Source organism: Mycteria americana, chromosome 6 (genome assembly GCF_035582795.1).
Source record: "Mycteria americana isolate JAX WOST 10 ecotype Jacksonville Zoo and Gardens chromosome 6, USCA_MyAme_1.0, whole genome shotgun sequence".
Taxonomy (NCBI): domain Eukaryota; kingdom Metazoa; phylum Chordata; class Aves; order Ciconiiformes; family Ciconiidae; genus Mycteria; species Mycteria americana.
The window spans coordinates 51,060,591-51,088,153 of record NC_134370.1 but is presented as its reverse complement, the minus strand read 5'-3'; the positions used below and the strand labels follow the sequence as shown (position 1 = coordinate 51,088,153).

Sequence of the window (27,563 nt, the reverse complement as noted above, 5' to 3'; positions counted from 1 at the left end):
GGTTTATCATTCCAAATAATAAGGTTTATTCTTTGCATTCCTTTCAACTTTTTGTTTAAACTGGTTTCTATAAAGTAAAGTTATATAAATTTTAGCTGATAGCATTTCTGACTTGTTTCAGAGTCAGCAAGCCTTTGTACTAAAATCTGTCGTATTTATTTTTTTAATCCAGGATGATATCAGCATTTGGCAGGAAGTTGCCCACATGAGATAGCTCTGTATCTGAGAGTTGAAACAATTTGTTGATTTTACAGAAGTAACTTTTCCTTAGCCTACATCTTGCAAAATAGGACACCACTCTGGCAATCAAGCACGTGTATGCTGACCTTTGAACACTTTGATGAAAATCCTTTGACAAGCAAAATTACCAACTTCCCTTTTGCAGTGAAATTTCCATGTCTGTAATGTGTAATGGAAATTGTTTTAGCGTACGCAAGTCAAATTATGCCTCACTGAATATTTCTACTCTTCTTCCCCACGGTTACTTGTATGAGACAAAAAAATTGGTTGTTGGTTTCTTGGTTTTTTTCCACCCTCCCATTAAGCTTCAGCATTCCCTATCCTCATTCAGTCAATTTCTTTTGGGCTTCTCCAGATGGTCGGAGCTGTAGAAGAAAATGCACATCCATGACAGATGAGCAAAAGGAGGGAAGAGTCAGGAAGGTGTTGTCAGTAGTACTTTATTAATGGTCGGTATAATAAAGAAATTGTAAGTAAGACTTTGAAGTGACTGAGACTAGTTTAAGTGACTCAGGTGGCACCATTATTCATATCTACAGAACGGAAGCGCATGTTCAAAGTTTGTAGGATCTGGGACTTGGGTATCTCTTCAGTACAGTGTGAGAAGGAGATCAAGGGTTTACACGGGAATGGGGCAGACAGCATTATGGAGGTAAATATGAAACTGGAAGAATTATTCTGTTTTCAAGGTATATGGTCAGCAAGATGTTGTCCTGATGTTGATCAGAAAGCATTGTAGCTGGAGACATTGTAGGCTAAAAGCATTAGAGTTTGTGTGTCTTGTGACCTTAAATTTGATACTAACACCTAGCTGGTAACAAAAGACATCTTAGACTTTTGATTTTCATCTGCTGCTGAGATTGCGTTACCCTACGGTATTCTGCAACAGGCCAACAACGTAAGTGAAATTGTTTGGCTTTTATTAAAAATGCTGTTGTAGCTTTCTTGCTGCGTGTTACTCTGAAACAGCATGACAGAGGTCTAACTGTTTTATGCCTATTCCTAATTGGCAGATGGAGGTCTGTCTTGGTTATGTGTTATCTGGTTATTTGAGTGACAGGAGGGCAGCTTAGTGCTGCTTTTGTGACTTGGCTTGAATGCAAAGTTAAGAACACAGACTAACATTGAATGAATGTAGGAACAAATGTATTGATTGATTGATACAGGCTTTGAGAGAGGTATTGAGGACACATAGCTTTTGTTTGGGAATTTTTTACTTACTTATTTGGAAGGATTTCCTAGTCCTTCTGCAATAGGGCATCCTTTTAGTAGAAATACATCTTGAACTGACTTATTTCAGAATTTAACTGACATTCATAATAGATGATGAAGAATACATGCAGTATTTATGGTGATGCTTTATTTCATGTTTTGTGATAGAAAATAGGTGTGTGTTTGTAATTCAAAGGGTATTATATTGCTTTTTATCTTTAATTGGATGTTATGGTAGCTTAAGTGCCCAGTCCATCAAGCTGACTGTAGATATATGAAATAGATCTGATCCTTTTCTAGTGCAACTGAACTATGAATAATAGTAATTTCAATGGAGTTGCACTGTGTAGGACTCTTGTACAAGCAGAGTTGATCCAGAGGCTTTTAGTTGCTGGACTTGCAACTCAAAACTTAAGTCAGCAGCTTCTTGTCCCAACAGGGGTTGCAGTGTGATGTAACTTAGTGCCTCTTACAGGGTTTTTGACCAATAATTGCATGTAATACCAGTTTATAGTAAGCTTTCCTCTTAAATGTAAGCTATGACACTTTTGATTAGATTGTATGTAGTTTTAAAGGCAACTGAAGTACTGCATGTTTCAGAAGACTTCTCTTCTGCTAGGGAGAACAAACAGTTGACCAAGTTTCAGATGGTCTGTATTAGTTTTGCTGCTGCTGTGCAGACTCTACCGCTTTGGGCACCAGAGAAAAAAACTGATGCTGAATGTCAGTGGCATTCTCTTATATGGATGGCAACATCTAAGAATGCGTAAAGCAGACTGGTCACTGATAGGAATCTGGCACCAAATCTGGAACTCAGGAAGAACAGGTTGAGTTTAAGAAATTGGGCAAAGCTAAAGGGGCTGCCAGCCAGGGAACACATACACTGCTTCTCCCTCCCTCCCTGCCTGCCCCCCACCTCTGCCCCCCCTTTCTTTCATCTGCCAGAGAGAAATAGCTTTCCTTTAGTGAAACAAAATATCTTGTCTGTATGGTGTGACTTCTGATGGGATTAAAGATGAAGTAAGGTATCTGTGTCAACCGAAGCATGGAAGGAAGGAGGGAGATACAGTAAGTCAGAGTAACTGCTGGCTGGGAGAACTTCTCTGGCTTAGCAGAAGTGACTAGAGAGGAGCACTTAGAACATGCAGTGCAGGAAGAGGAGATGAAGTGGCCATTAAAAGAACCTTCCATAATGTAGGAAAAGAAAACTGTTATGTGCCAGAAAGACAAGTATGGCCTTCGTTAATAAGTTGCATGATTTTGCCTGTTAATTTAGGTAGTAAAAGTCTTTCAAAAAAGGCCTATTTCATCATTCACGTAAGAAGTTAAATAAAGCAGCCCTTCTTCCCTCATGTCCTTTGCTTCCCAAACAAAAAAACCCCCACATACTTACCCCCATGTAAAAACCTGGGTTTAAAAAAAGACTCTGATAAAAATGATGTTCCCAAAGTCTGTTGACTGTCCTGCCATCTTTAAAAATAACTTCAGTAACTTTAAACCTTCTGCTTTGACTTTTGGCCTGATTTTGCTGCCTCACTAGGTACTTCACACAGTTGCTTCTAAAACACGACCGTATCTCAGACTAACTGAAATTCCTAGATTAGATGATTTATCTTAACAAAGATAATTCTTACTGGATGAGACAATTTGGTCTTCATAGATAACCAAGATCCTTTTGGCCAGAGTATCAGTTACAAAGGTAAGAACTGTCTTGCTACCATTGTTGACGTGTGCTTTTTTTTTTTTTTTTTCATTTTTGTCTCTGTTTATGTTGCTGGTAATACCCATATTCTATGTGCTTTTCCTTCCAGTTTTAAGCAGGTTTGTGCCCTCTGAAGTCTTATCTGTTTAATGAGTGGGGTGTTCCTGCATTCCTATAAAACTTTCAAAAATTTCATCACTGCCCATCTTTTTTAATCACTTCTATCTTTATAGTGGTCATGCGTAATTTATACCTGCTCTGTCTGACATTATTCAATTCAACTTTTGTTTTCCTCTGCCTCTGACCCTATCTTGATATCCCTGAATCTCTCAAGGAGGTGCTTGGCAGTCCAAGTTGTTGGGCTATAGCAGTGTTTAACTGTGCATGCTAACTGTTCCCATCAAGTCTTCCATACCTGTCTTAAATCTGCAGCTGACAGGATATGAATGCAGCACCTATGATAGGTACTGCTGGAATAGAAGATACAAAGTGCATTATCTGTACATGCAAGGGTTTTTTATCTCTAAGTAATCAATGACTTACCAATTCTTCCTTTGCTTTGTGAATTCTGGGACACTCTGTATGCTTGCTTTTCATGTAGCAGCTCTTCTGCTGTAAACAGACAATGGTATGGCCCCCAAAAGTCTTTTATTTCTTCACTCTGAATAACCAGTTCAGTATAGACATCCAGATCAAGTGGGACCCCTAAAACTTTAAGAGGCTTTTTTAAAAAGAAGTGACATCTCCATTTGTCACTGGACAGTCATATAGGTTAATCTGGACCAAAAATTACTGAACAAAACCAAACCTAACCTTTTTGGCCTGTTCTCATCATCGCAACTGAAGCATAGTATATGAATAGTGAACAATGAACTTTAAAACATGGTGGCAAGGTAGTATTGGTTACGTAGGTTTTTTTTAATAAGGCTTTTTTTCACCCTTTTGGATGCTTGAGATTCTAACTTTTGGATGAAGTGAGCTTTTTTTTTTCTTTTTTCTGACAGCAATATTCACTTAGTTATTTTGGTTAAAGACAGCATTTTCTATGTTTTCTACATCTACAAACACTTAACGATTTACAGGAAGGGCATTCAGGATCATATTTTCCTGTTCTGGGGGGTTCCACTTCCAATTTTTGTTGGTCTTGCCTATTAAGTTAAATGATGCTTTTGATAAGGACTAATCACATGTCATCTCATATTAAGCACTGGGCTTCTGAAAGAATAATCAAATATTTTTATTCCTAAGCCACCTTCTAAATGGGAAAATCTGGTGTTCTTACCCATTAAAACATATGGCAAAGTTTTTTTGGTTGGTTTTTTTTTTTTTTTCTTGTGCAGTAGAAAGCCATATGCTGCACATCCTAGAGACCTGAGGGAAAGAAAAGCTTCAAAGTAGATGACAGATGCACAAATCTCCCATTGCTGCATTACAGGTTGAGTGAGTACGGGGCTGGGTCCTTGGGAGATCGCTGCAGCTGTTTCTGTTCCATACCTACCCATAGCTGGAGTGTGAAATGCAGAGCAATTCCTGTACTAGCACAGAGCTGCAGCTGGTCAGGTGATATCCTGGTGTAGGATCCACACTGGAGCTGCTTGCAAGCTACTTGTGGCCCACCTCTTGCTCTGTATTAACTAACTAGGGCTTTAATGATTGGTTCAACGGGGTCTGTGGTCTGCTACTCAAAGGAGGAGAGCTGTGACCGTGTGTACCTGTTTTCTAAGTTACGCCATCAGTTGTCATTACAGATGATGGTAAGATGAATTATGGAACTCACCCAGGTGAAAACTAACCTGATCAAAAGAGAAAAGGATTTGGTCATGACTCTTCAGTGGCAGCACCCACGCTGGTTTTGGCTAGCTGTGAAACTGTAGCCTCAACTCAAGCCTGTTGGCCGATTTTAACATTTGCTGCTCACCAGTTGCACGTTGGCTTGAAAGGAATATGTTCTCAAAGCCTCTAAGTTAGTGCATTCCTCTTAGAGACAGTCAGTCTATAAATAATCCTTAAATAAACAAACTTTGCTGTCTGTATCAGTGGTGCAATTTTAATCTATTTCAGAATTGGTTTAGATGAAACTGAGTTACCACCAAGTGTAGCTTATTTTACATTCAAAATAGAATGAGAGGTAGACATAGGTTAATTTCTGTGCGCTTTCATAGAGGTGTAGTACCTAGGCTGTAAACTCTACAAGACATTCTGCAGGGACCCAGCCCTTTTAAAGTTGGGCTGTTGTGACAGGTGGTAATTTTACTCATGTCAAACAGTAATAAGTTTCTACTATTGTGTTGTTTTATAATCTTTAAATTTGGATTGATTTTGGTGTTTAAAATAATGCAATTCAAAGGCTGTTCAAAGCAACCTGTAAATTCTGACTTCAAAACGCTGAAAAGAGAATTTCACTTTGCAGGATCTTCTAGTGTTCACACTGAAGCACTGCAGTGCACAGTTGTGGTGGCAGAACTCGTAGGAGCACCGTTATGAACAAGTGGCTGAAGAGCACTGGATTCAAATCTCAGTGTGATAATCAGATTACACTATAGATTATTGAGCTGTCAAAACCCTGAATGTTTCAAAGTGTAGGTTGGTCTAATTCTGATGATTTTAAGTTGTATTCTGAATCCCTTGTTCTCTTTTAAATAGAAAGTAGTTTATCTTAAGAAAGGAAGCTTAGAGTGGTAGCTTTACTGTAGCTGAGGAGACATGCTGAAGGAAGTGGCAGTTTGCTTAATGTTATAGGCGTTGATCTGATCTTGGTAGTAAGTTTCAAGGTCTTATGAGCAGGAAACTGCCTTAAGTTATATATACGCACGGCACCCGCATTTTTTATTGCCTTACCTGCTTTAGCCATTTGTATGTATTTATTTTGCCAGTGTAGTGTGTTTAAACTTCAAGAACCTTACTGTATTAATATCTTTCAAGGTGCAAAACACTGCTCTGTGTATCATTGTGTAGGGCACCAGTATTAGATTCTTTCTATGGGTGAATAGTAAGATGAAGAAAGGCCAGGTAACCTGAAGGAGCCTATTCAGCCCACTCTGAATTTAGTAGAGTTTTGTGGATTCTTACGGGCTGTCCAGAAGGAATAGAATACAGCTTTGTCCCTTTAAGTTGTGAAAGGGTGAATAAAACTGGTTACACTTGTGTATAATTCTAAAATAAATTTATCTTACAACTTTTTAAAACTGTTGACCTTCACCCTGGTGTGTTGCTTCATGTTAATCTGCTGTATTTTTGAATGGTCGCAATAAAAGACTACTGTGTCTTTAATTTACATAGTGATACAAGACATTGCTGACATCATCTGAAAAATGCCTTGCAGATGTTACTAGGGACTAAAGCCAAACGTTCAAGTTCAAAATGGTTAGACTTTGTTCTTTTGCATGAAGCTGTATGACACACTGGTGTGTTGCAAGTGTTCCCCACCCTGCCTTTTACACTGATCTTCTTTCCTACTGGGGCATTTCTTACGTTTACTGAAATCCTTCAAGAAAGATCTAATATAAAAGCAAATTTCTGAGGCTTCATTTATCTACCTTTATAGATTGAGACAGTATGCTGATGTAGCGCAAGAAAACAGTCCCTTAAAAACACCATTAAAAATAATTGTGTATTTAATCCAAACCCTGAAATACCTACTGCTGAGCGCAAAAAACCCTAGTAATCCCAGGGTAAGCTTGTGGGGAAAATCGATGGGAACAAATTGATGTCCCTCAGCTGTTGGATGCATATGGAAAAGAACAAGTTTCTGGAAGAGTCTTGTCCTATAGGTCTGTCCGTGCTTGGACTCTGCCTGGAAGATGTTGAAACTCTTCAGCTCTGTTCACGTGTATCCACACAAAACTCGTGTGTGTGATCAGTGCTGATATCTGCATGTCTGTCATCTTGTGGTGAGCAAGGTGTGTAAATGAGTGCTTCAGTGTCCTTCAGTGCCGATTGCTTACAGCACTTCAAAATATAATGAAAAGCAAATGCACTGGCAGCAGTTGATTCTGAAACACGTACTGCTGCAGTATCTTGGAGATGACATGCTTGTGACTGCTCTCTCAAATTGAAACCCATCCTCGGGAGAATCAGCAGAACAATACCAGCTCTTAACAGCTATGCTACAGAAGTACTACTACTTACTAGTTCTGATGTTCATCTATGCAGCTTAGTCACTTGCTGTTCACAAGAATCAAAGCCTATCGGGAGAAGTATTTTCCAAGTAATTCTCTCCCAGAATTCAACAAACTGAAGGTGAAGCATATTAATTTTCAGTTATGTGCCTCTTCTGACTTCCTTTTTCTGAAGGCAGGTTACAAATCTACTTTTTCGTTTCTAAGTTGCTTTTAATTCAGCCTTAGCTCCGAGTGACTGCAGGAAAACGTTTTCCTTTCCTTTTATATCTTGAAGACTCATGTGTTGTGTCTTGCAGTAAAGAAGTTGCAAAATTTTCTCCCTCTCCAGCTCTGCCCATTGAAAAATATCAAACCCCCCACAACCCCACGTACAAACATAGTAGGATAGGAAGGACCAATGCTGTGAAGTTGGAATAAGCCCACCTTGAAGGCTGATGTATAAATTCCAGTTGCTCTGATGCTGATTGCTCAAAAGGGTAACAAGACTTTGTACCTTGACTCCTTTCCCCGTCTTGTAATGAACTCCTTTTTATTGTGATTTATGTCCAATGGTGATAAGTGCTACAAAGTTTCTGTTTATCAGGGAATCCCACTTGAAAAATATTTTATTTCCATTTAATTTTACTTCTTCCATTCTTACTTCAAAAGAGTAAGGTAAGATTTAGATAAGTAGGAAGATAACTTCTTTGAGGGTGGGGTTTTTATTATGTGCAGGTCATGCAAAACAGATGTCTTAATTTTTAGTTTGATAAACAAGATCTGATACTGTGGTGCATCTTTTGATAGATGAGTCTAAAATGAGACTCCTTCTAGCAAGCAGATCAGGTATTAATTTTTTCAAGCTTCTTTACCAATTTTTGGTGCTTAATCACTTTTTAAAATTCCTTTGACTTGTATATTTTAAAAACAAACAAACAAAAACCAACTAAACCATTTAAAATGCTAGTACATTGAGTACTGATTTTTTTTTTTTTAATAAAGTATTGCTTTGGCAGAGATGGAGAAATAACCTACTGTGGTAGATACACAGGCTAGTGTACTCTATCAGAGATTGACATTTATTTGCATCCTGAAAAGGGTTTATTTCCTGGCTGATTTCTTGCTACAGCTGCACCAGAAAAATGTTATTAAATATACAGACTCTATGAACTTAGTGGAACAGGAAACCTGTTAAATCAACTTGAGTTAAAATCAATAGGAATTGTCATCTGATCATACAGCTTTCTCACATGTAAGGTCCAGCTGCTGCAAAGTAATGTTGAGCCACATGAAAATTTAACTTAAAATACTGGTTAACTGTGTAATACAGGTAAATATTAAGAATTCTAATATTTGCTTGCCAGTGGCTACTAAGTGATTTTTTTTTTTTTTTTTTACATTAATTTGTATGTGTTTCTTTTCTGTCTGTTTTCACTACTTTTATTATTCAAGAACATAGCCCTTCCAGTATCCGGTACCTTCTTGCTAAGCAGACTGAAGACCAGAGAAACCTTTACCTTCAGGAAGTATTTGCTGGTATTTTTGTAACAGTTTACTTGCTCCAGCCAGAATACTTTGGTTTGTTTTCTTTGTTTTCTTTGTACTGTAGCATTTTCTGCAACAGAAATTTTGTTTAAAAGAAGAAACAAGACAATCTGTAAGCCCAAACAGTGGTACTGTGAAGGGAAAAGTTGTAGTGGAGACCTAGCTGAAACTGATTCTGTAGCGCTGAAAAACCTGAAATACTAGCTCTGATGATGAAATCACGGATGAGGGGAGAACAAAAGAGTAACAGTGATGCCTTGAGAGTAAGCTACTGTTCTAAAAACTAAAGTAGCAAAATGAACTGTTTCAGCATCTCTGCTCAGTTTGTCCTTACATTCCTGTAAGAATTGTGTCAGACTAGTTTTGTTAAGGTTCATAGAAAACCATTGGTACTAAAGCTGGAAAAGGAACCTCTCAATATGTACTGCTGGGCAGTCCTGTATATTTGGTATTGTAATGCAGCTCTTTGGAACATTTCCCAATCAATGTCCCTTTAAAATGTTTGCATTACAGCTTAATTATGGGTAAAACTGCCTAGGTTGGCTGAAATACGAAGGAACGTGTAACTAGGGAGTGGAGTGGTGGAAGAAGTAGTAGTAGTAGTGGCAGAAGAGCTTTCGGTGTATGAGATGAACATGACTTCTTGGCATAAACCAAAAGAGGCCTAGGTGAGGCCAGTCTCCCTGGCCTCTGATATTTGGCTACGTGGTGTTGGACAATGGTATACCCTAGCCGGTGAATTTTATTAGCTTTACTTAGCGTTATAAGGTAAATATGGCAACATGCGGCACTCATGGTTTTTGTGTAAGTCTTTGTGTGGCACTAATGACACTGACTTTTTCTTAGTGTGCAAATTTCTCTGCTCAGTGTATTCTTTGACAGAATTTTTTTGGAAGCTATGGGAGAAAATACCCTCAGTAAAGTGAGGAGAGAGGATTCATCCCTGGCCTATAGTTAGCAAGGATCTGAAAAGGATTTTGAAGAACAATAAGCCCTCAGCTACTTTAACCCCATGCTGCAAGGGAAATACAAGCAATTACAGTCCTAACCAATGCACAGTTCGGGACTCAACTTGGACTTCATCCTTGCAGACTGCAAGTTTGTGATTCCTGCAACAGATGCTCTTGTATCCATATCTGGTATGTACTGACTTGCTAAGTGGACACCAGCGTGTCAGACGTCTGTGTGGCAACTCCACTTTAGCAGTTAAAAATAATTATCCTGTTAGCTTTCATGTTCTAAGAATTAATCTGGGTCTGTTTTCTGAAAGCTTCTAAAACTTAACTTCTGATGGACATCCAAATGTTTCTAGGCTTTCTCTCCCTACTGGAGAGAAGAGTATTGCACATTGCATTTTAAAACTGTGAAAGCTGTGTGATCCTTTGCAATCAAACTTTCCAATTCGCAAATGACTCTTCTTTATTAGACCCGAGTATCTTTTCAAACTTTTGTATCGCAGTGTGTGACTGTGTAAAATAAGAATTCATTGATAAAGGAAACTTTCTGTCAATAATTACTTTTGAAATGCTGTAGTCATTGGAGTGTTTTACATAGCATAATTTAAATTTAACTGTAATCAAAACGTTGCTCGTACTTAGCCATGCAAGTGCACTTGGCAGGAAGTGGTAGCACATGTCACCAGGCTTGCTCTACGAATGTTTGCAGCTCACCACTTCCTGTTACTGAAGTGAAAGAACAAAAGAAACACCAGTTTCTAGTTTATTTTAGCCTCTAAAAAGTTGCAGTTGCATTTGTTAAACTTCATAGTATCATAATAGAGGTATTTATGGCCTTCCCCTTTATGTTCTTCTTTTAGCTTTGAAATTCATCTTTATTTGAAAATTTTGGTGGAGTTCCTACTAGAAATCTTAAGTTCTGAGAAGATATTTTTTTGTGCAGATCCTGAGTTTTTGAAGTGATCAAAGGAATGGTTGTATAAATCATTTTGGTGCTGCGAGGGAAATGACCGACCACAAAAAATCAGTCTGTGCAAGGCATGGATTGGTGCACATAGATATCTAACTGCAGTCTAAGCTTGCTTTCTCAGAAAACCATCCCTACAGGAGTCTTTCACTGTTTGTGCTGATGTGTCTTAGCTTCAGTAGTTGACAGTATGTACGCAATTATCTTTAAACCTCAGTAGTCTCTGAATCTAGTTTTCCCGATAGTTCTTATAATTAATTCTAAGAATTCAGGCCTAGACACAAAGGAGCTTTTAAAACTGATTTAGTTTGCTGTTGTCTATGATACAATACACTTTCCAGAAAAATCTGTATTTGTGCTTTATAACCTTTGAGGCCAAAAGAAAATCTCTTCAGAGCAAAGGTCATTTGTTTTCAGACCTGAATAAAATTACCTGTGATTTCAGCAGGCACTGCACCTAGTTAGAAGAAAACTCTTTACAACAATGGAGACACAAAATCCTATCAAATGTAAAATGGAAACACTTGCCAAATGTCTGTTACACACAGTAAGGATTTTTTTAAAGTACACATCATTCTTATGTCATTTTTAGAAGAATGCAAATTAATGAAAGTATCTTTTTGCCTGTAAATCTATTAGTGAATCTTGGGAAATTGCAGTTGTAGCAGTAGTCATAGCATTTTAAATTAATGCAATTAATTTCATATGCTGTTAAAAGTGCTGATGTGGTATTTCTGTTCATCATTTGTATTCTAACTAATGAGCTAAACTACATATCCATAGCACATCAAGATTAAGTGGCTGAAACTTGGTATTTTCAGTATATTAAAATATTAATATCTCATGCGAGAAGAATGAAAGTCAAATAGTTAATGAATGTCCATATTTCATATTCAAATGCTACTTAGTATATTAAAAAACCCCGTAGCTTCCTGTTTAAGTGATGGATGAATTCTTAAAGCTAGAAACAGCATTTTCCCAATTAAGATACTCTTGATAATTGTCACTTAAATTACATCTGAGGAAGGAAGAAATTAAAGAAATAAAATAACCTACCCCCCCCCCCCAATCTTTTACAAACTATGACTAAATATGAAGTAACTATTTAAGATTCATTGAAGAAAAAATGGGCCATTAGTTTCAAAACAGATTAATTGGGGGGTACATGGGGGTGGCTGTCCCAGGATTCAAAAATCTGGCAGTCACATAGCGGGACTTGAGCAGTCTCCATTTGAGCTATGTTATAGTATAGGTTTAGAGACACCAAAGTTAAAATAGTCCAGGGTAAAGGCTAGTCTGTTTGGAAATCTTGGCTTTGATTCATGGATCCTTTTGATCCCTCTAAACCTTAAAAGACATTATTAAGCCCTTCTGAATTAATTACTTTTTTTTTCACCTGTGTCTTAAAATCCGTCTTCAAAATCAATCTCAGAACTGATGGGTACTATGTGGAAGTATAAGGGGAGGAAAGGAGAGAAGCGTTTTCTTGATACCTTTTGGAGCTTCCTAGAAAATCTAAGTCACTCCTAAACTGGTGTTCTTGAAAAAAGTCCCATGTGTGATCTACTTCAGCCACCTTCAGTAACTATCTGTATAGCTTTTATCTCCTGTGATGCTTTACCATTTACTGTGATGTCTGATTAGATTGCATTAAACATCAGTTTCCAAAAGTGGATGCCAGTTTTGAAAAAGAACTAAGGGGTCATAGTATGTATTTTTTCCTCAGAGCCAGCAGAGATTCTAGGGAATTGACTTGCACTGCAGGGGCTAGTCAAAAGTTGAGAAAAATATACATTCAAACTAGTGACCTTATCAGTGTAAAATGGAAGAATTTTGAGATTAAATCTTCCTCTTGTAATCTTGACTAACTCTAGCAGTGAGTTTGAGTTTGGTCTATTTTCATTGTGCAGAATAATTTTTCCTTGAAAGGTTGGATGCAGCTGAAAACCTTTGTGCATCCTCAGCACTTCCTAGTGTTTGGAAGAAATGACAAATTCAGAATAATTCTTTTTGCCTAAGTTTTGTCAAAAGCAAACTGAATGCTTCCTTTTCATTTATTGCAAAACTTAAGAGTATCTCTTTCTCTGGCAGGAATCGACTTTAAGATCAGAACAATAGAATTAGATGGAAAGAAAATCAAGCTACAAATATGGTAAGTATTCCAAAGTAATTTAAGTTTTCAGTGAGTATTGAATTAATCTTTGAGCAGGAATACTTCGTAGCTTTTGAGCCTGGGTGTACCAGAATTTTCATACCTTTTATTCATTGGCTGTCCATAAGGTTTATGCTTTCTTCTAGCTTGCTCTTGGAGTGGTTCTGCTTCAGTAGCACAGGAAATAGCCTGTTCACATGTGAACATTACAGCAACTTCCCATCTTATCAAAAGCTGTCCTCTTAAAGGCACTTTTAGCTATTCTGTGTGGAAGAGAAGTATTAACTCCATAGCTGTAAACTAAAATATGCGACCTAATAAAATGTAATCTCCTCTGATACTTTGACACCTAGTTGTACTCGCAGAGGCACAGGTGAGTCATAATGCTCCCTTTCCTTGCATGGTGGGTTAGTAGAGACTGAGCCTCCTGATAGGAGCAGATGAGTATTTTTGGAATAGCACTATTACACATGCCAAACTCTTTAAATGCTACTGGTAAATGTAGGGCTCTTGCTGATTTCTTAAGTTCTAGAAAAGATAGTTGTGATACTTGCATGCAAGCCAGAATTCTTGTGGCTAAGGAAGTGAAGTGCCAGAAGTGGTTGGTACAAATTTTCTCTCTGTAATGGAAGTCAAAAGGCTGTTTTTTGTCAGGCCTTTGGGGTTCAGCTCCCCCTAGGTGTGACTAGTAGCCAAACACTTTGGTCCTCTTGTTCACTCACAGACAGATACTGCTTTGAAGTCATCTAGGATAAAATATCAGCACACTAAGGTATAGTGGCTGATTTTAATAGCTAACTGTATGTGAAAATGCACTATCCTAAAATATTTTTCTGCTGCATGTTTTAATTTTTGTTTAATGCAGGACTTGGATGCATCAGAGCTGCCTTTTTTAGTTATTCCAGGGAAGGCTGTATAGTGCTGAGTTTTATTGCTTGCATGAAAATTTAGATGCTTTTGTGCCATATCTATGGTGCTGCTATAACCATGGATGTAAGTAGGATAGCTTGGGAGCGAGGAAGATGTTGAGGGCTGAATAAACTTGTGCAAACAGCTTCTAAATGGTATTTTTTCTTAATGAGTGAGTATCAACACATTGTTACTCTGTTTAAAAAGACATCTCTAAGTACAGAAGAGTGTAAAGATCACCTCCAACAAATATTTGTTTTCACTGAATTTTAGGGATACAGCAGGCCAGGAGAGATTCCGCACAATCACAACAGCTTACTACAGAGGAGCCATGGTGAGTGCTCTCAATTAAAAAAAAATTAGGCACAACTACTGTAACTCGTTTGCTGTTCTTAAGGTTATATCATATAAGTCTTCAACTGGAGGACCGGATAATTGTTGCTTGGGATGTGGGGAATAAAGTTTGTGGTTTGGTTGGGTTTGTTTTGTTTTGAGGGTTTTTTTGTTTTTCATTTTTTTAAACCTGCTGGTACTTTGTCTAGTCCTGTTTTTGTGATGAAACTTCAAGCCCTATTGTCTTTTTTTAATATAATTAAAATGTATGCAGATTATATAATAAACTAAGTTGCCAAGCTTTAATCAGACAAGTTTTTTTAATGCAATCAACCCCTTTAAACATTTGAAATGTTTGAAAAATAGGTAATGAATTATTTTAATATTGAAAGTGTATTTCACTGAATTGCTTTTCCTTCAGCCAGTAGAGAATGCAGGATCTGGGCTAGAAATACAATCACCTACAAAAGCTACTGTTACTTTTTCTTCCATTAAGAATGACTTGAAGTCACATAACTGACTTAGAGCCTGCACTCTTTGTGGTACAACTGCTTGTAATGGTTCTTAATGCTATGATTTGAGATACTTTATGTTCGGACACGGCGAATTTCAACTTGCTGATTACTAGCTATGCTGCCACTATATGTTCTTATCACTTTGTATGAACAGATCCGTTCCATTCATAGGCTGGCTGTGGGTCCAAATAACTCCACTGTTAACGGAATACAGATGGGGAGAAATAGTAATGGTTGTGGCTCTGTGTTCGAGCTTTCTAGTACTTAAAAAGGTTTTGTCAGTGACATGGTCTTCTCCCCACCTCCCAGTCCATGGCCAAGGACTTTTCTTTGTCCTACAAGGAATGATTGGAAAGGCAATAAGGAATGGAGGTGAACCTGGCAATCTGTCCTTAATGCAGCTGTCGTGTGGTTTCCCATGCTTTGCTAATTGTTGAGAGCCCACGCTAGTATACGTACATAACTGTCTGAAAGAGCTAAAGCTTCTGGGAGAGCACCTAGTGTTAGCTTTGCTGTATCTACTGGCCCCAGCAGACTGGATCTTACAGGTTTGTCATCTTTGACTGCTTAAAGCTGCTGCTTCTAAGCTTGACTTCAACAATAGTGTCCTCGTTGCTGTTGTAGTAGAATTTCTAAACTTTTCCTGACTATAGGCTAATAATTTAAAACTTCATACAGGTGGTGTGTTTGACCTCTAGCAGTGGCAAAAGATGTTAAACATTTGGGGTAAATTCTCAGCAATGGCATAATGCTTTGAGAAGGGATTATAGGTGCATAAATTGTATGTTGAATTTCTTGCAAGTATAATAAAACCAACAGTGTACATCAAAAGTCAACCAATAGTGCTAGCTCATCTAACTAGATTTGCTTCATTTTATTTAGGGAATTATGCTGGTGTATGATATCACAAATGAAAAGTCTTTTGACAACATAAAAAACTGGATAAGAAACATAGAGGAGGTAGGTGCTTCAGAAAGTACGTCTTACTCGTTCCATCTTAAGATTTCCCTGGGACAAATAATAATCAAGTAATTACTCACTTTCATTATAGTAGCCAACATATATGGCCAAGTTAGACTGTGCAGTGAATGCAACAGTGGTTATTAATGGGGAGAATATTCTCTTGTTCATCTAGGGGTAGAAGGTAGAAAACAAGTTTAAAAAGTAAGCATAAAGTATTTAAAAACTGCTCTTACTATATGATTTTTATTGTTCTTTTTTTATTTTGGGTGTGTCTAGGGAATGGGAAGGAGCAAGATCTTAGGGTGTCTACCTTTCACTGAGATTATGACAGATCTATCTAATTTCAGTTGTTACTGTGTTGTGTGTTTGTCCGATTAGAGATTTTTGACCTTTTCATTTGGTCTTGGGTAAGCTTCCTTCCTGCCAGCTTATTGTAAATTATTTAATAGGACATGCTGTCAAGTAGGGATAGGTCATTATGAAGTTAGAGGAGAAACCTTAATTTTAGTGAAGCTGTAGTTAGGTAACAGAATCTTACTATTTTTTTTCCTTAAACATAAAATCCATGGGCTATTCTTTAGTATTGTTCTTTGACTCTTAAGCAAAATTCCTGTATTAGTGACCAATTTGATCCAGTAGTGACTGGGCTAGAAAAGTTCTCTTGCTGAAGTGATTATTACTTAAAAAGTCTTTTATTAATAATCTATTTTAAAAATGCAAATGTATCGCATAATGATACTCCAACCAAATACCCCAGGTGTCCATGTACCACTTTGAAGTAAAGTGTGTACCATTACATTTCCATAATAGCCAAATGCCTGTGCATGTGTGCAACCTGGTACAGAGCTCATGGTACTGTATTTGATCTGTAATAATACTCAGGCAAATTTAATCTGGGAGTATTTATTCTGACCTATTTTAATATTTAAATATTAAATTGCCTATTTCAAAAGTCAGTCTCTTTCTCAGTAATGCATTCACATTAGATAACTTTTTAAAAATAAAATATTCATTTGTGGATGAGTTTGACACATAAGTTTCTTTTAAATAATGATGCACTTTGTTTCTGAGAGATTGCTTTTTCTTCTTTCAGCATGCCTCTTCAGATGTAGAAAGAATGATACTGGGTAACAAATGTGATATGAATGAAAAAAGACAAGTTTCAAAAGAAAAAGGGGAGAAGGTAAGCTTTGGTGACTCACCTTATTTAGAAACCTACTTTTCTTAGGATTTTGGCTGCTGGATATTTGGTATGTTTTAGGCTTATGAGAGGTAACAGGCCTCAAACCTCTTGTTTCAGAAACTTTTATATATTATAGGATGCCAGGTTTGGGTCTTTCGTTTTTAATAGCACTTGACTGTCTTCAAGATTGAATAAACTTAATGGTACTATTGTTTTGAAGGGAAGATCCTGTAAAGAATGTTGACCTTTGCTATAGCATGAAGTATTCTAAATCTCAGGATAAAGCTTTGTATATAGTTTGATCATGTTGTACTCAATTCACCATGGTGGTTACTTACTCTTGTCATAAGTACTGTTATTAAAGCTTAAGTAATTAGTTGTTCTGCAGAACAAACAAGCAAGTAAGAATACTATATAATCTATCATGTACACAGCTAAAGTAGTCTAGTTGCTAGTAACACAATTTACGGGAAGATTGTATGTAGTTATCTGGTCCCTAAATCCATATCAATGAAGATTCTATCTTAATGTTCTTTTAGGTCCTAAATAAATCTTTTTGTGAGTAATTAATCTCTTTGTTGGTTTTGAATTTACATGAGAGTATGGCCTGTTCTAATATTTTGTCTAACAGTCCAGTAACTTTAATGTTTTTGCAAGAGAAAAGCAGAAATGAAGCTTGTTTGGTTTTGTTTTTAAAGCTTGCTGTGCACCATATAGCATCTATTCTATTATGAACGTATGTGAAACATTCCTTTAACAAAGGAACTTCAAAAACACTGAAGAACTTTAATCTCTCTTCCAGTTAGCAATTGATTATGGAATCAAATTTTTGGAGACAAGTGCAAAATCCAGCATAAATGTGGAAGAGGTAAGAGATGGGTGTTACACTTAGGTGTGTTTCTTGAACTACTAATATGGAGGCATGTTTCATGATCTACTGGGCTTTCTGATCTGGGACCTGAAGTCCCAGCTGTGCTCCTGGATCACCAATCTTGTTATATTTAGAGAGCTACTGTAAAATCTAGCAATTCTTGTTTTCTGGTAATGTCTGGAATTGTTTTTTAAATGGGTGTTAACAGAGTGGTTTACTATTATTGTAGCAAACAGTTGCTTCAGACTTCTATGCCTTGCTACTTAAATTGCAAGTGCTTTTGGACGGGAATAGGTGTAATTTTAGAACAATGCTTTGTGCAGGAAATTGGATTCAAGATTCTTTACTTTCAGAATAGCATGCTACTGTGTCAAGGAGCCTTCAGGTTATTACTAAATATGTGCTATGCAGCTGAGACTGAAGATTTGTATGTTAACCTGGAACATCAGCATAGACTGTCATAAGCTGATGCTAGAGGAGGAAGAACGCTTATAATACTGTCTACAGACTTGCAATCTGTTTTCCTGCAAATAAATTTTGTGCTAAAAACACAAGATCCCTATTTATGAGAGCGTAAGGAAATAGAATCGGAAGGAAGAGTGGCTGAAATTCAGTGTATCTTAGCATGAATCACTCTTGTAATCTCAGGGAGGGTGGGGAAGGATCTTAACTCTATGAAAAGCATGGACAAGAAAATAATATGATATCAAAAGGCAGTTACATTAAGATTCATTAATTCAGATAAGGCAGACTTGTTCTTAAATGTTGTTCCTGTACCTAATAATCTAAAAGCCTGTCCATGTGTATTGATGGGATACCTATTAAAAGTCCTCCAAACACGTACTTAATTCAGATCATGCAGCTAACAAATTAACTAGAAACTAAAGAGATTGTTACTTTAAAATAACATGACTGATGCCATGCCAGCCAAGCGTTTTTTTCTGATTGCAGGATGATGGTTATGCAGTATAGTTAGAATGGATTTATTTGCATTGTGCTGCATCTGGAATAGTGCTTGACCTGATTTTCACAGTGTCGTTATGATACTTACAGTAGACAATGGAAGTGTGAACATTAGCAGCTAGTACCAATGGTGGATAGCAATAGTCTCCTAATAAAAAGTACCTATCTTCTTAATTAGTTTCTCCAGATGGTTGACTTGCTCTTTCACGATGTCCCCTGCAATTTCATTTTAACTCCTGTAGGTCACTAAATGTACAACATTAGTTTGTGCTTACTCCAAACGACTTGGCTATCTGGATATTTTTTTTAAATTGTCACATGAATAGTGAAGAAAGCATTAAAAAATGCAGCTGGTATAGGCATTCAGCGAGTAACGATTTAGTCTTCTTTCCACCAAATGCTTAACTTGTGGGAAATGACACAATTGTGATATTCTTGTGATTAGAAGTTAATTAATTCATTTTATTTGTTGTGATTTACTGGCATTAAATGAGTGTCTGTCTTGGATATATTCCGAACACAATGAAAGGGGAAATATTTAGTTTTTTACATTCTGGAACTGTCGTTGGATTGTTGATATCTCCAGATGGCTTAAAATCTTGCTTGTCCCTGCTTCTGGGGACTTGCAGAATTTTTCTGCTACAGAAGTTTCTTTGCTCCTTCGTACATTGAAGTCTGAGATGCTGAGATTTGCGACAGGAAACATAATGTTATAGATAGCACAGGAGCAAAACTTTTGGAGGACAGAAAGCAAGCTGACATTAATGTGAATTCCCAGGCATGCCATCCTCAAACCTCTCTGTGGGTTTCTAGTTACAATGCACAGTATGGTTTGGGGAAAAAAAAAAAAAAGTGTGTTAGTGTATGCAGCCTTCTCTTCAGCAGAATTCCCCTCCCCCGAGGTGTGCGATGGGAAGGTCTGTTCACTTGCTTCAAGGATTGGAGGGATGGAGACTAAAAGAAATATTTTTTTCTTCTAAAGCATGCTTATTGCAGTTCTAAGTAAACAGCTATTGTACATAGAGTGCCTTGCAACTTGAAGTGCTAGCAGTGGGCTACAGAATACCGTATTGTTAATATGTCTGGATACTCCAAATCTATCTTGTCTTTAATGTGTCTTGTGACTAACTTTTTTTTTTTTTCCCCCCGCTCCTCACCAGGCATTTTTCACACTTGCACGGGACATTATGACAAAGCTCAACAGAAAAATGGTTTGTATTTCTAGATGGCATACAAAGTAGATACATTGAAATGACTGCTATAATAATTGGCTGAGTAGTAGCCCTACCAAAAAAGTTGTGGGGATTACGGTGGATGCTAGATCAAATTTGAGAAAACAGTGCTTTATCCCACTTTATTACACATCAGTGTGTAATTGTTCTTTATTTTGCGTGAACATTAACATTGGGTACCCTGAAACTGATGTGTTCTTTCGAAATGTAGCAGTGTGATCCTTGCTTTATTACATGTCAAATTACATGGTCGCTCCTCCAGCTAATATTTGAGATCTGGATTGTTTGATAAATGTTTCTTTTTAAAATAGGCAGTTTTATAGAGTTATTAACAGAGTCTGGATAATTGAGGAGCTCAAGTTGCAACAAACCTCTACTCTGGTTATTGCTTTGCAAGGCAAAGTAGGGGGGGAAACTAGGAAAGCTAGACTTAATTTTTCTGCATTTTATGACGTTGGTACTCTTTTCTCTTTCAGAATGACAACAGTTCATCAGGGGCAGGTGGGCCAGTAAAAATAACAGAAAATCGATCTAAGAAGAGCAGCTTCTTTCGATGCACGCTACTTTGATGAACTTCTAATGATAGACTGCAGCACACTTAGAACCTTTTCTGCTTCTTTGAAAGCACAGGGTCACAAAGCCTCAGAAATAATACCACCAAGCTGCTGCTGAGAGCTCCATTGAACGTAGACTGCGATACACAAAATACCAAGTGGATTTTGCTCACTAAGCCTATTGACCTGTCAGGCTCTTCTTTCTCAGATATGGAAGCTATGAAGTGGAGACACAAATGCAAGAGTTAACTTGTTTTCCTTTTTTACCTTCTGTTTTATTGCCTGTTGCAAAAGCTGCTATGTTTCTTTTAACTTTGCACATCCATATTGGCCTCTTACTGCCTGTTACAGCACAATCTTACATTTGTATTTGCACAGTTTGACTTGTAAGTAAGATTCTTAACAGATTTGTGCAGGTCTGTCTTTCTCTTTTTAAACCAATTTATTTTCAAGCAGAAGAGCCAGGGGAAAAATTAAGTCTCACTTCCATTATTTTCTATACTGTATACTTGTGGCCATGACTGCAGTATGGGTGTTGACCCTCTAGTGATGAGAATTACTGTAACAACTGGCATTTAACAATTTGTATTGGTTTTGTCTCTTAGATGCACAAATCTGTTCATGCAGAAGCTATGGCTTCTATTCTGAATGTAGTATGTTGCTTTTCTTTCTTTATCAGACTTAGCAAAGTTGTGTTCTGAATTGCCAGTCACTGTCTGATTCACAGATGCACCTTTCAGTTAGTTGAATAAACACAGTGTCTTTCCTCACTTCCCTTTGTTAGCTCAAACTGTCTGCACCTTTTTTTGTTTCTGATGAGGAAGTACACTCTGGAGTTGAAATCATCGTCACAAATTGGCCTCATCACTATCGCTAAGTGGCTTGTGGAAGCTGAATGCATGAGTTTTGAGTATTTGAGTAACCTCTTTGTGGATTCATTTGTTCAGAAATGACTGCTTCTAAAGGTGACTTCCATTTCTACTGTAATTCTAAGGATAGTTCGTTAATGTCTGTAAGCCTTGACCCTTGACAACAGAGGTGTCCAAAAACTAGCTTCCTGTGCAGTTGCTAAAGTTTATCAAGTTCTGGCACTGAGGAAATGGTCACATTAGGGCTATAATGTACTATTAGTTATGCAGTTAATACTGAATGTGTGAAGCCCTTTCTGGTCTGCTCAAGCAGTTAAGTTATTTTTTCATCAAAAACTGGTACAGTGACCTAGACTGTTAGAAGCAGAGTTGAAACATAGTTGCCTTTTTTACTCAACCGAGCATTGTATAACTTAGTCTTTGTTCTACTACTTTTTTATTGTCTTCTGAAAAATTTCCTCAATGAGCAATTAAAACAGGTGCTTTAGTTCTGTTGATGTGCCAAACTTGGACCATTGTAAGCTTTAACTACAAGTTTGTGTCCAGCATGTTTGTTATTAGGGGATAGGTGCATTCTGTCATTGTCAAAGTTAACGTCTGACATGCTTGCTTTTGCTTCACTACATTGTCTAGAATTGTAAACAGTGAGTTGGTTGTTACCACAGATAACCGCTTCATTTTGTGGTGTCAGGTACTGAATTTGTCATCTCTGGGTCTGTTGTAAATATTTTGAAAGTGAATGGGCCAATAGCGTTAGATTTAAAGACTTGATTTTAAAGATTTAACATTAGTAGCTGGTTCCATAAAGTTTTAAGTGGTTATTAACCTGTCCCCACATGTAGTTTAATAGAAATAGTTATTGTAACTAATGGTGAATCTCATAAACTGCTGTTGCTGCACTAAAACAGAAAAGTCTTCATGGCAACAAGGTTTAGTCAAAAAAACAAAGCAACCCTAACTGCTCTGTTGTCTACCCTTGATGTTTTTCTCGGGCAGGCTAAAGCAGTTATGTTTTCTGTATGGTTAAAAAAAGTGCTTCTATACAGAAAGTGTTGTGACACCAATTATGAATGTTGTTTATTTTCAGTAATTTACCTCTGACTTATTTGGTGTCGTAATACTTTGATTTTTATCTCAGGGGTTGTCTGCAAACCAAAACTGACATGTTCTGTGTTTGGCACCGTTTACAGAATGCTTTGTATTGTTTTTCCTGTCTTCGCTGTGTGGTTAAATGTTCATTCAATATTAGTCTCCATGAACTTCCCTTTGAAAGAGCCTGTAAGTAGTAGAGTCTATGAAGTGCTTCTTGAAGCAGCAGCGAATTGGGGTATCTGCTCTGTGGGGGGGGGGGGGGGGGGGGGAGGGGGAGAAGAAAAAACTTGCTATTTTCTTACATTTAGCTGTGCTAAACTGTACATAAATGTGAGGTAAGACCATAGGAAATTCACTTTATGCATGATAGAATAATGCAGTAAATATTTCACTTTGCTTAATGTTCATGTAAAGTTCATCTTTTTCTATTTGTAGAAGAATTTAATGCAATTTTGTTGTCCCCTGCTGAAACTGAAGAATTCTAATTTCATGTGGTCTTATGGATAAGGTAAAATGCAGATTTCTCTCTTTCTTTGTTGTTTTGCCCCCACCCCTCTTCTCCAGCAGTATTAAATGGCTGAGTGGCTGCACTTTATTGGTGTGCTAACTTTTGGTCAGTATAGACCTCTTTCTGTGTACAGTCTGCCTTGTCAGACACTGAAAAATGTGCTGTATCTTAGCGTGCAAATCAGCTGTATGTTTTACTGGGAATTTTTTTAGCTATATTTTCCTTTAGACAAGCGGGTGATGATAAATGGTATGTTCTGCCTACGCATCAGATGCTGGGTACTACAGACTTTTCTAATATCACTATGATTGTTTTGTGCAGTCTCTGTTGCTACTTTGCTCAAGACTATATAATCTAAATTTTGAAGGACTCTTAACTATACCTCAGTCAACTAGTTAGTATTCTAATGTCCATTAGAATAAAAGTCATATAATTATTATTCATTAAGCAGCAAATGTATTTCTGTTTTGTTCCAGAAATTGCCATTAACCTTTTGGGAAAGGCAGACATTTTTTGGTGGATTTCAATAAAACGAAAATGCTGCTTATGGTATTGAGTTTTATGAAATCTTTCCCTCAGCCCCACGTCTGTGCACTATATCTTGACCAATATTCTTCTAAATGGTTTAAAAAAAAAAATCCGAACAAAAATCAAACTGGTCTCAGTGCTTTGCAATTTTAGCTTTCAGTCTGTGCTCACCAAAACATGCACAAGAAGTTTTTGTTGAGCGTATATAGAATATTTGATTTAGTTACTGTCTGGAAGTTCTGTTATTGTTAAAGCTTAAACCACTCACGAAACGTAACACAGCTTGCTTTTCTATTTGGGGGACAGTCTCAAAACTGCTAATTGACTTTTCAGACCTGTAGTTCTTTTTACAGGAAGTATTTCCCATTGTAAGTACCTTTCCCATACTAGTCTGCTGAAGTCAAGTGAATTAAGTGGATCATTTTCACAAGTCAATAAAGGAGTCTTGAATATACATATCGCATTAAAATATTGTGAATGGATAATGGTTTGAAACTACATGAATAATATGTAAAATGCATAAATGTGTTATTTGTGAAAATGCATCTGTTTAGTTATCTATTAATGTAACTGAAATTTTGCAATGTTAAACTTCTTAAGGATTGGTCTGTAGGTGACAATAGGCCTTTTTTCTCCTCCATTCACTGAACTGCTTATGCCATTCTCATTCTTATAAATAAAACTTGTATTTCTTTCTTCCACAAGAGCAGGATTTCCATTGATTTTTCTTGTTTCTGGTGAATTTAAGTATTTTAGTGCATTCCTATGGCCTTACAAACATTTTTGCAAATAAAACTTCAATTACAGTTATTTTAATGCTATATAGCTACTAAATTCAGAATTAAAAGTATAGTCCTTGAGAAAATGCTTAATTTTGAAATAGAAGTGTTCTACTGTGTGTGTTTAAGCACATTTTATCTCTGGTATAAAGGTGTAATGTGAAAAGCTCCTGCAGATAAAAGTGAACTTGTCATGTGGTTAACTTGTAAACCTAATCATTAATTGTGTATTGATGTGTATAGACAAAAAACCCAACCCCAACCCCTAAAAAAACCTTCGCGCTCCAATGGTTTTATTATTCCATGTGAACTTTTTTACAACAATGTGCGTCTCAAATAAAAGTTACATAATGAAAAGTATCTGGAGTATTTTGTATGAAATATTCCACATAGTTTTTATACAGTTGGCATTTCCACTCTATTTTCAATACATCTGTTGTGGAAGGGTGTCCAGCTGAGTTGCATCTGTAAAGCTTTGCTTAACTTAAGTGGCAAACCACACGGGTTTTTGTATAGCTTTGCTTGTTCCTAAACTTGACTGTTTGTTAGATTTCTCCTGAAATATCCTCTATTCCTGTAGTGATTGCTTAAATCTAGGTATATTATTTCAATGGCTTTCAGCTTCGTAAGGAACCATTTTTCCAGACATTTAGTGTCATGAAATATCCTTCCAAAGTAATTCCTGAGCAATGCCAGTAAAGATAACATGAGACACAAACTCCAGTTTGATTAAGAATTATCTACTCTCTTAAGCTGTTAACGTTGTTGTTTTAAATCAGCATTATGTGAAAGTTATGACTCTTAAGTAATCTGAGGCACAAATATAATTAATTAATATAGCAAATATTGTTTGTCCGGCTTCTTTCAACATTGAATATTGAGGTATTTGACAGAAATATTTGTTGGCGATTTATATTAGCAATAGTTCTTGACTTTCAAATTCTTGCGGTTTGGCAGTAACTCACAATTGGTATGAAAATTAGCAAACTTAAGGAAAGAATGGTTTTGTCTGCCCAAGACAAAAGCAGATTAATGGTTGAGACACCCAAGTGGGCACTCTGAGGAATAAATGGGAAACGCATGGATGAGAAGTAGCTTCAAAAGTTCGTGCTTTTTATATGTCCATTTAATAAACAGTATTTAGCTGAAAGGATGTATTGTCTCTTTACCTTAAGCAGCAGAAAGCTAGAGTTACATTCTTGTTACACCTTATTATTTGTTGGTTTTGGTTTGTTTTGTTGTGTTGTTTTTTCAGACTGCCTCTGGCAGACAAGTTTGCTGCTTTAGGACCAGTTGTTTAAACATTATCTTGCAGATCCCCTTGATCTGAACTGGTTCTAGATGCTCAGCAGTCCTAAAATCACTTCTGCAAGTCCTTCAGTTCTCACAGAAGTTAGTGGTATGCATCTGCATCTCAATAACATTTTAAATACATTCGCATTCTCCATTTGTTAAAAGGAAATAGCAGGCATACTTACACTGCTTAAAAATGGTGATTTATTACAGTTCCTGGATCTATTTTTGGTTCCAGACTAGCAGTTACTATACAAATAGTGCACACTTGTAGACCAGAGGCAAGTTGTTGGTACATGTGTAGAATGTATCCAGTTTTTATAATCTGGTAAATTGCCTTTTTCCTAAATGATTCTTTTTCCAACTTGGTTGACTAGTGGCTCTTTAGAATTCTTGAACTATACCGAAGTCATCAATATAATGTAAGACTTCAGAATAATTTTTCTTTAGAAAGATTCTAATCTTCAGGAGATACATAAATGAAGCTTTTGTGTTGCATAATGTTATTCTTGCCATCTACAGGTTTAAAGAAAGGGCATGGAATGGAATGCAAAACATACTGAAGGAATTTTTAGTGCTCTAGGATGTTTTGTAGTTGCTTCAAAAATCTTTTACTGTCTTCAGCAGAGCACATCATCACTAAGCTTCTGGTGTGAACAAATGTTACATCAATTCCTCTGAGCACATATTCAGTACATATTGTTCCTTCAATTTGCGAAATAAAGTTGTAAGTTTTGAGCAGAATACAAGCATTTTCCTCATCTGAAGAATTAACATGTTTAATGAATTGTGGAAAGCTTGTGTAACTTGAATTCTACTACTGAATACATTGTCCTGACTTCAAAGTGAAGAAGAATTCTGTAAACATTCACTAAGTATTGAGAATTTCACCCTGTTTAGTCTTAAATACCTTCCTTGAGTAGATGATTGAGATGACTTACTGCAGTTGTGACTTTCTGCTTATGCCACCACTCCAAAGGAGTGTCCATGATAGACTGGTATCTCAAGGATTTGTGTTAGGCAGTGGTCTCTCAGATTGATGGACTTGTTTCAAAAGGGTTTTTGATTTCTCAGGGAACGTTACCATTGTGCTCACTAACCTTTCTGAATTCGTTTAACACCTTTGTGGAACAGCATAAAGCGATGACGCTACCGTGAACATATTACCTTGGGACAGAAAATGGCAGGCTCCAGAATTGCAGAGCTGGCACTTTTCTCAACTGCTTATATTCACAATTTGTGGCACTTCCAACAGTATTTAATCCACATACCTGCTTTTGTTGGACCACTGGCAATGTGCTCATCTCTAAAGAAAAGTGCAGTCTTTACTTACCCAATTAACCACAAGTGAAGTGCAAATTACTATGTCAATAAAGCTTTTTTTAAAGAATAGTTGAATGTTTAATTTATTTTCAAGGCTGTTTGCTGTTGTGTTACTTTACCTTTTCTTTTTTTTCTTGCAGGTAACATAGCAACTAACTAGCTCTGGTACGTGTTCTAGATGAAGGACGGAATTTTTCCAAGAAGCCTGAGCAAGTTCTGTCCATGAGATTAATGTCTAATGCTGCCGAATACTGCTTCTGAGCTTACTCACCTGAAATGCAATGACTTTGTAAAACTCACATTTATGCTCTGAACCAATAAAATACAGGGAAAAGGCAAACACGTGTGTTTTAAATACTGTTTGTAAGTCATTTTCCAGAATAGCACTGGTAAGTGTACTTGAAATTAGGAAATGTCTAAGTAACGCCCTGTGCCAAGTGTGGGGATGGGCAATCCTTTAAAAATAATATTCAATTCATTAACTGTTCTTTGAATGCCATGTCCTATTTAGCACGCACTGCTACATTACTCTGCAAATATTTTATCTGTTTTAAGGGAGGGGAGGAAAAAAACAGTGAAGCACAAGGTAGAAGAACTGAAGCCGTTTCCCCTCCCTGTCTCCCCGAGTAGGTGCGCCGAGACCCCGCTTCCCGCCTAGCGCCGCCTGAGGGGAGCGGAGCCTCAGGACGTCTGCGCCTTCCTCCCTTACAGCCCGGAGGCGGCCGAGGCCGTGGCGGTAGGTTGGTCCCAGCGGGCAGCCGCGCACCCCGGTGT

The 27,563-nt window shown here is 37.2% G+C and overlaps 1 protein-coding gene across 3 annotated transcripts in view; it reads left to right on the top strand.

Moving 5' to 3' along the window:
- Positions 1-27,121, top strand: part of RAB8B (RAB8B, member RAS oncogene family) — a 31,469-nt gene extending 4,348 nt beyond the window's left edge. The window contains exons 2-10 of one of the 3 annotated variants that reach the window (XM_075505781.1): positions 12,814-12,874; positions 14,057-14,117; positions 15,514-15,591; positions 16,688-16,777; positions 17,580-17,645; positions 19,772-19,822; positions 20,320-20,344; positions 22,794-22,866; positions 26,930-27,121. In XM_075505781.1, coding sequence (XP_075361896.1) covers positions 12,814-12,874; positions 14,057-14,117; positions 15,514-15,591; positions 16,688-16,777; positions 17,580-17,645; positions 19,772-19,822; positions 20,320-20,344; positions 22,794-22,843 — 482 coding nt within the window. In that variant the 3' untranslated portion in view covers positions 22,844-22,866; positions 26,930-27,121. Of the gene's footprint in view, positions 1-12,813; positions 12,875-14,056; positions 14,118-15,513; positions 15,592-16,687; positions 16,778-17,579; positions 17,646-19,771; positions 19,823-20,319; positions 24,101-26,929 lie in introns of those variants that run through there. The other 2 variants (XM_075505782.1, XM_075505783.1) reach the window with 2 other exon arrangements.
- The last annotated feature ends 442 nt before the right edge of the window (positions 27,122-27,563 follow it).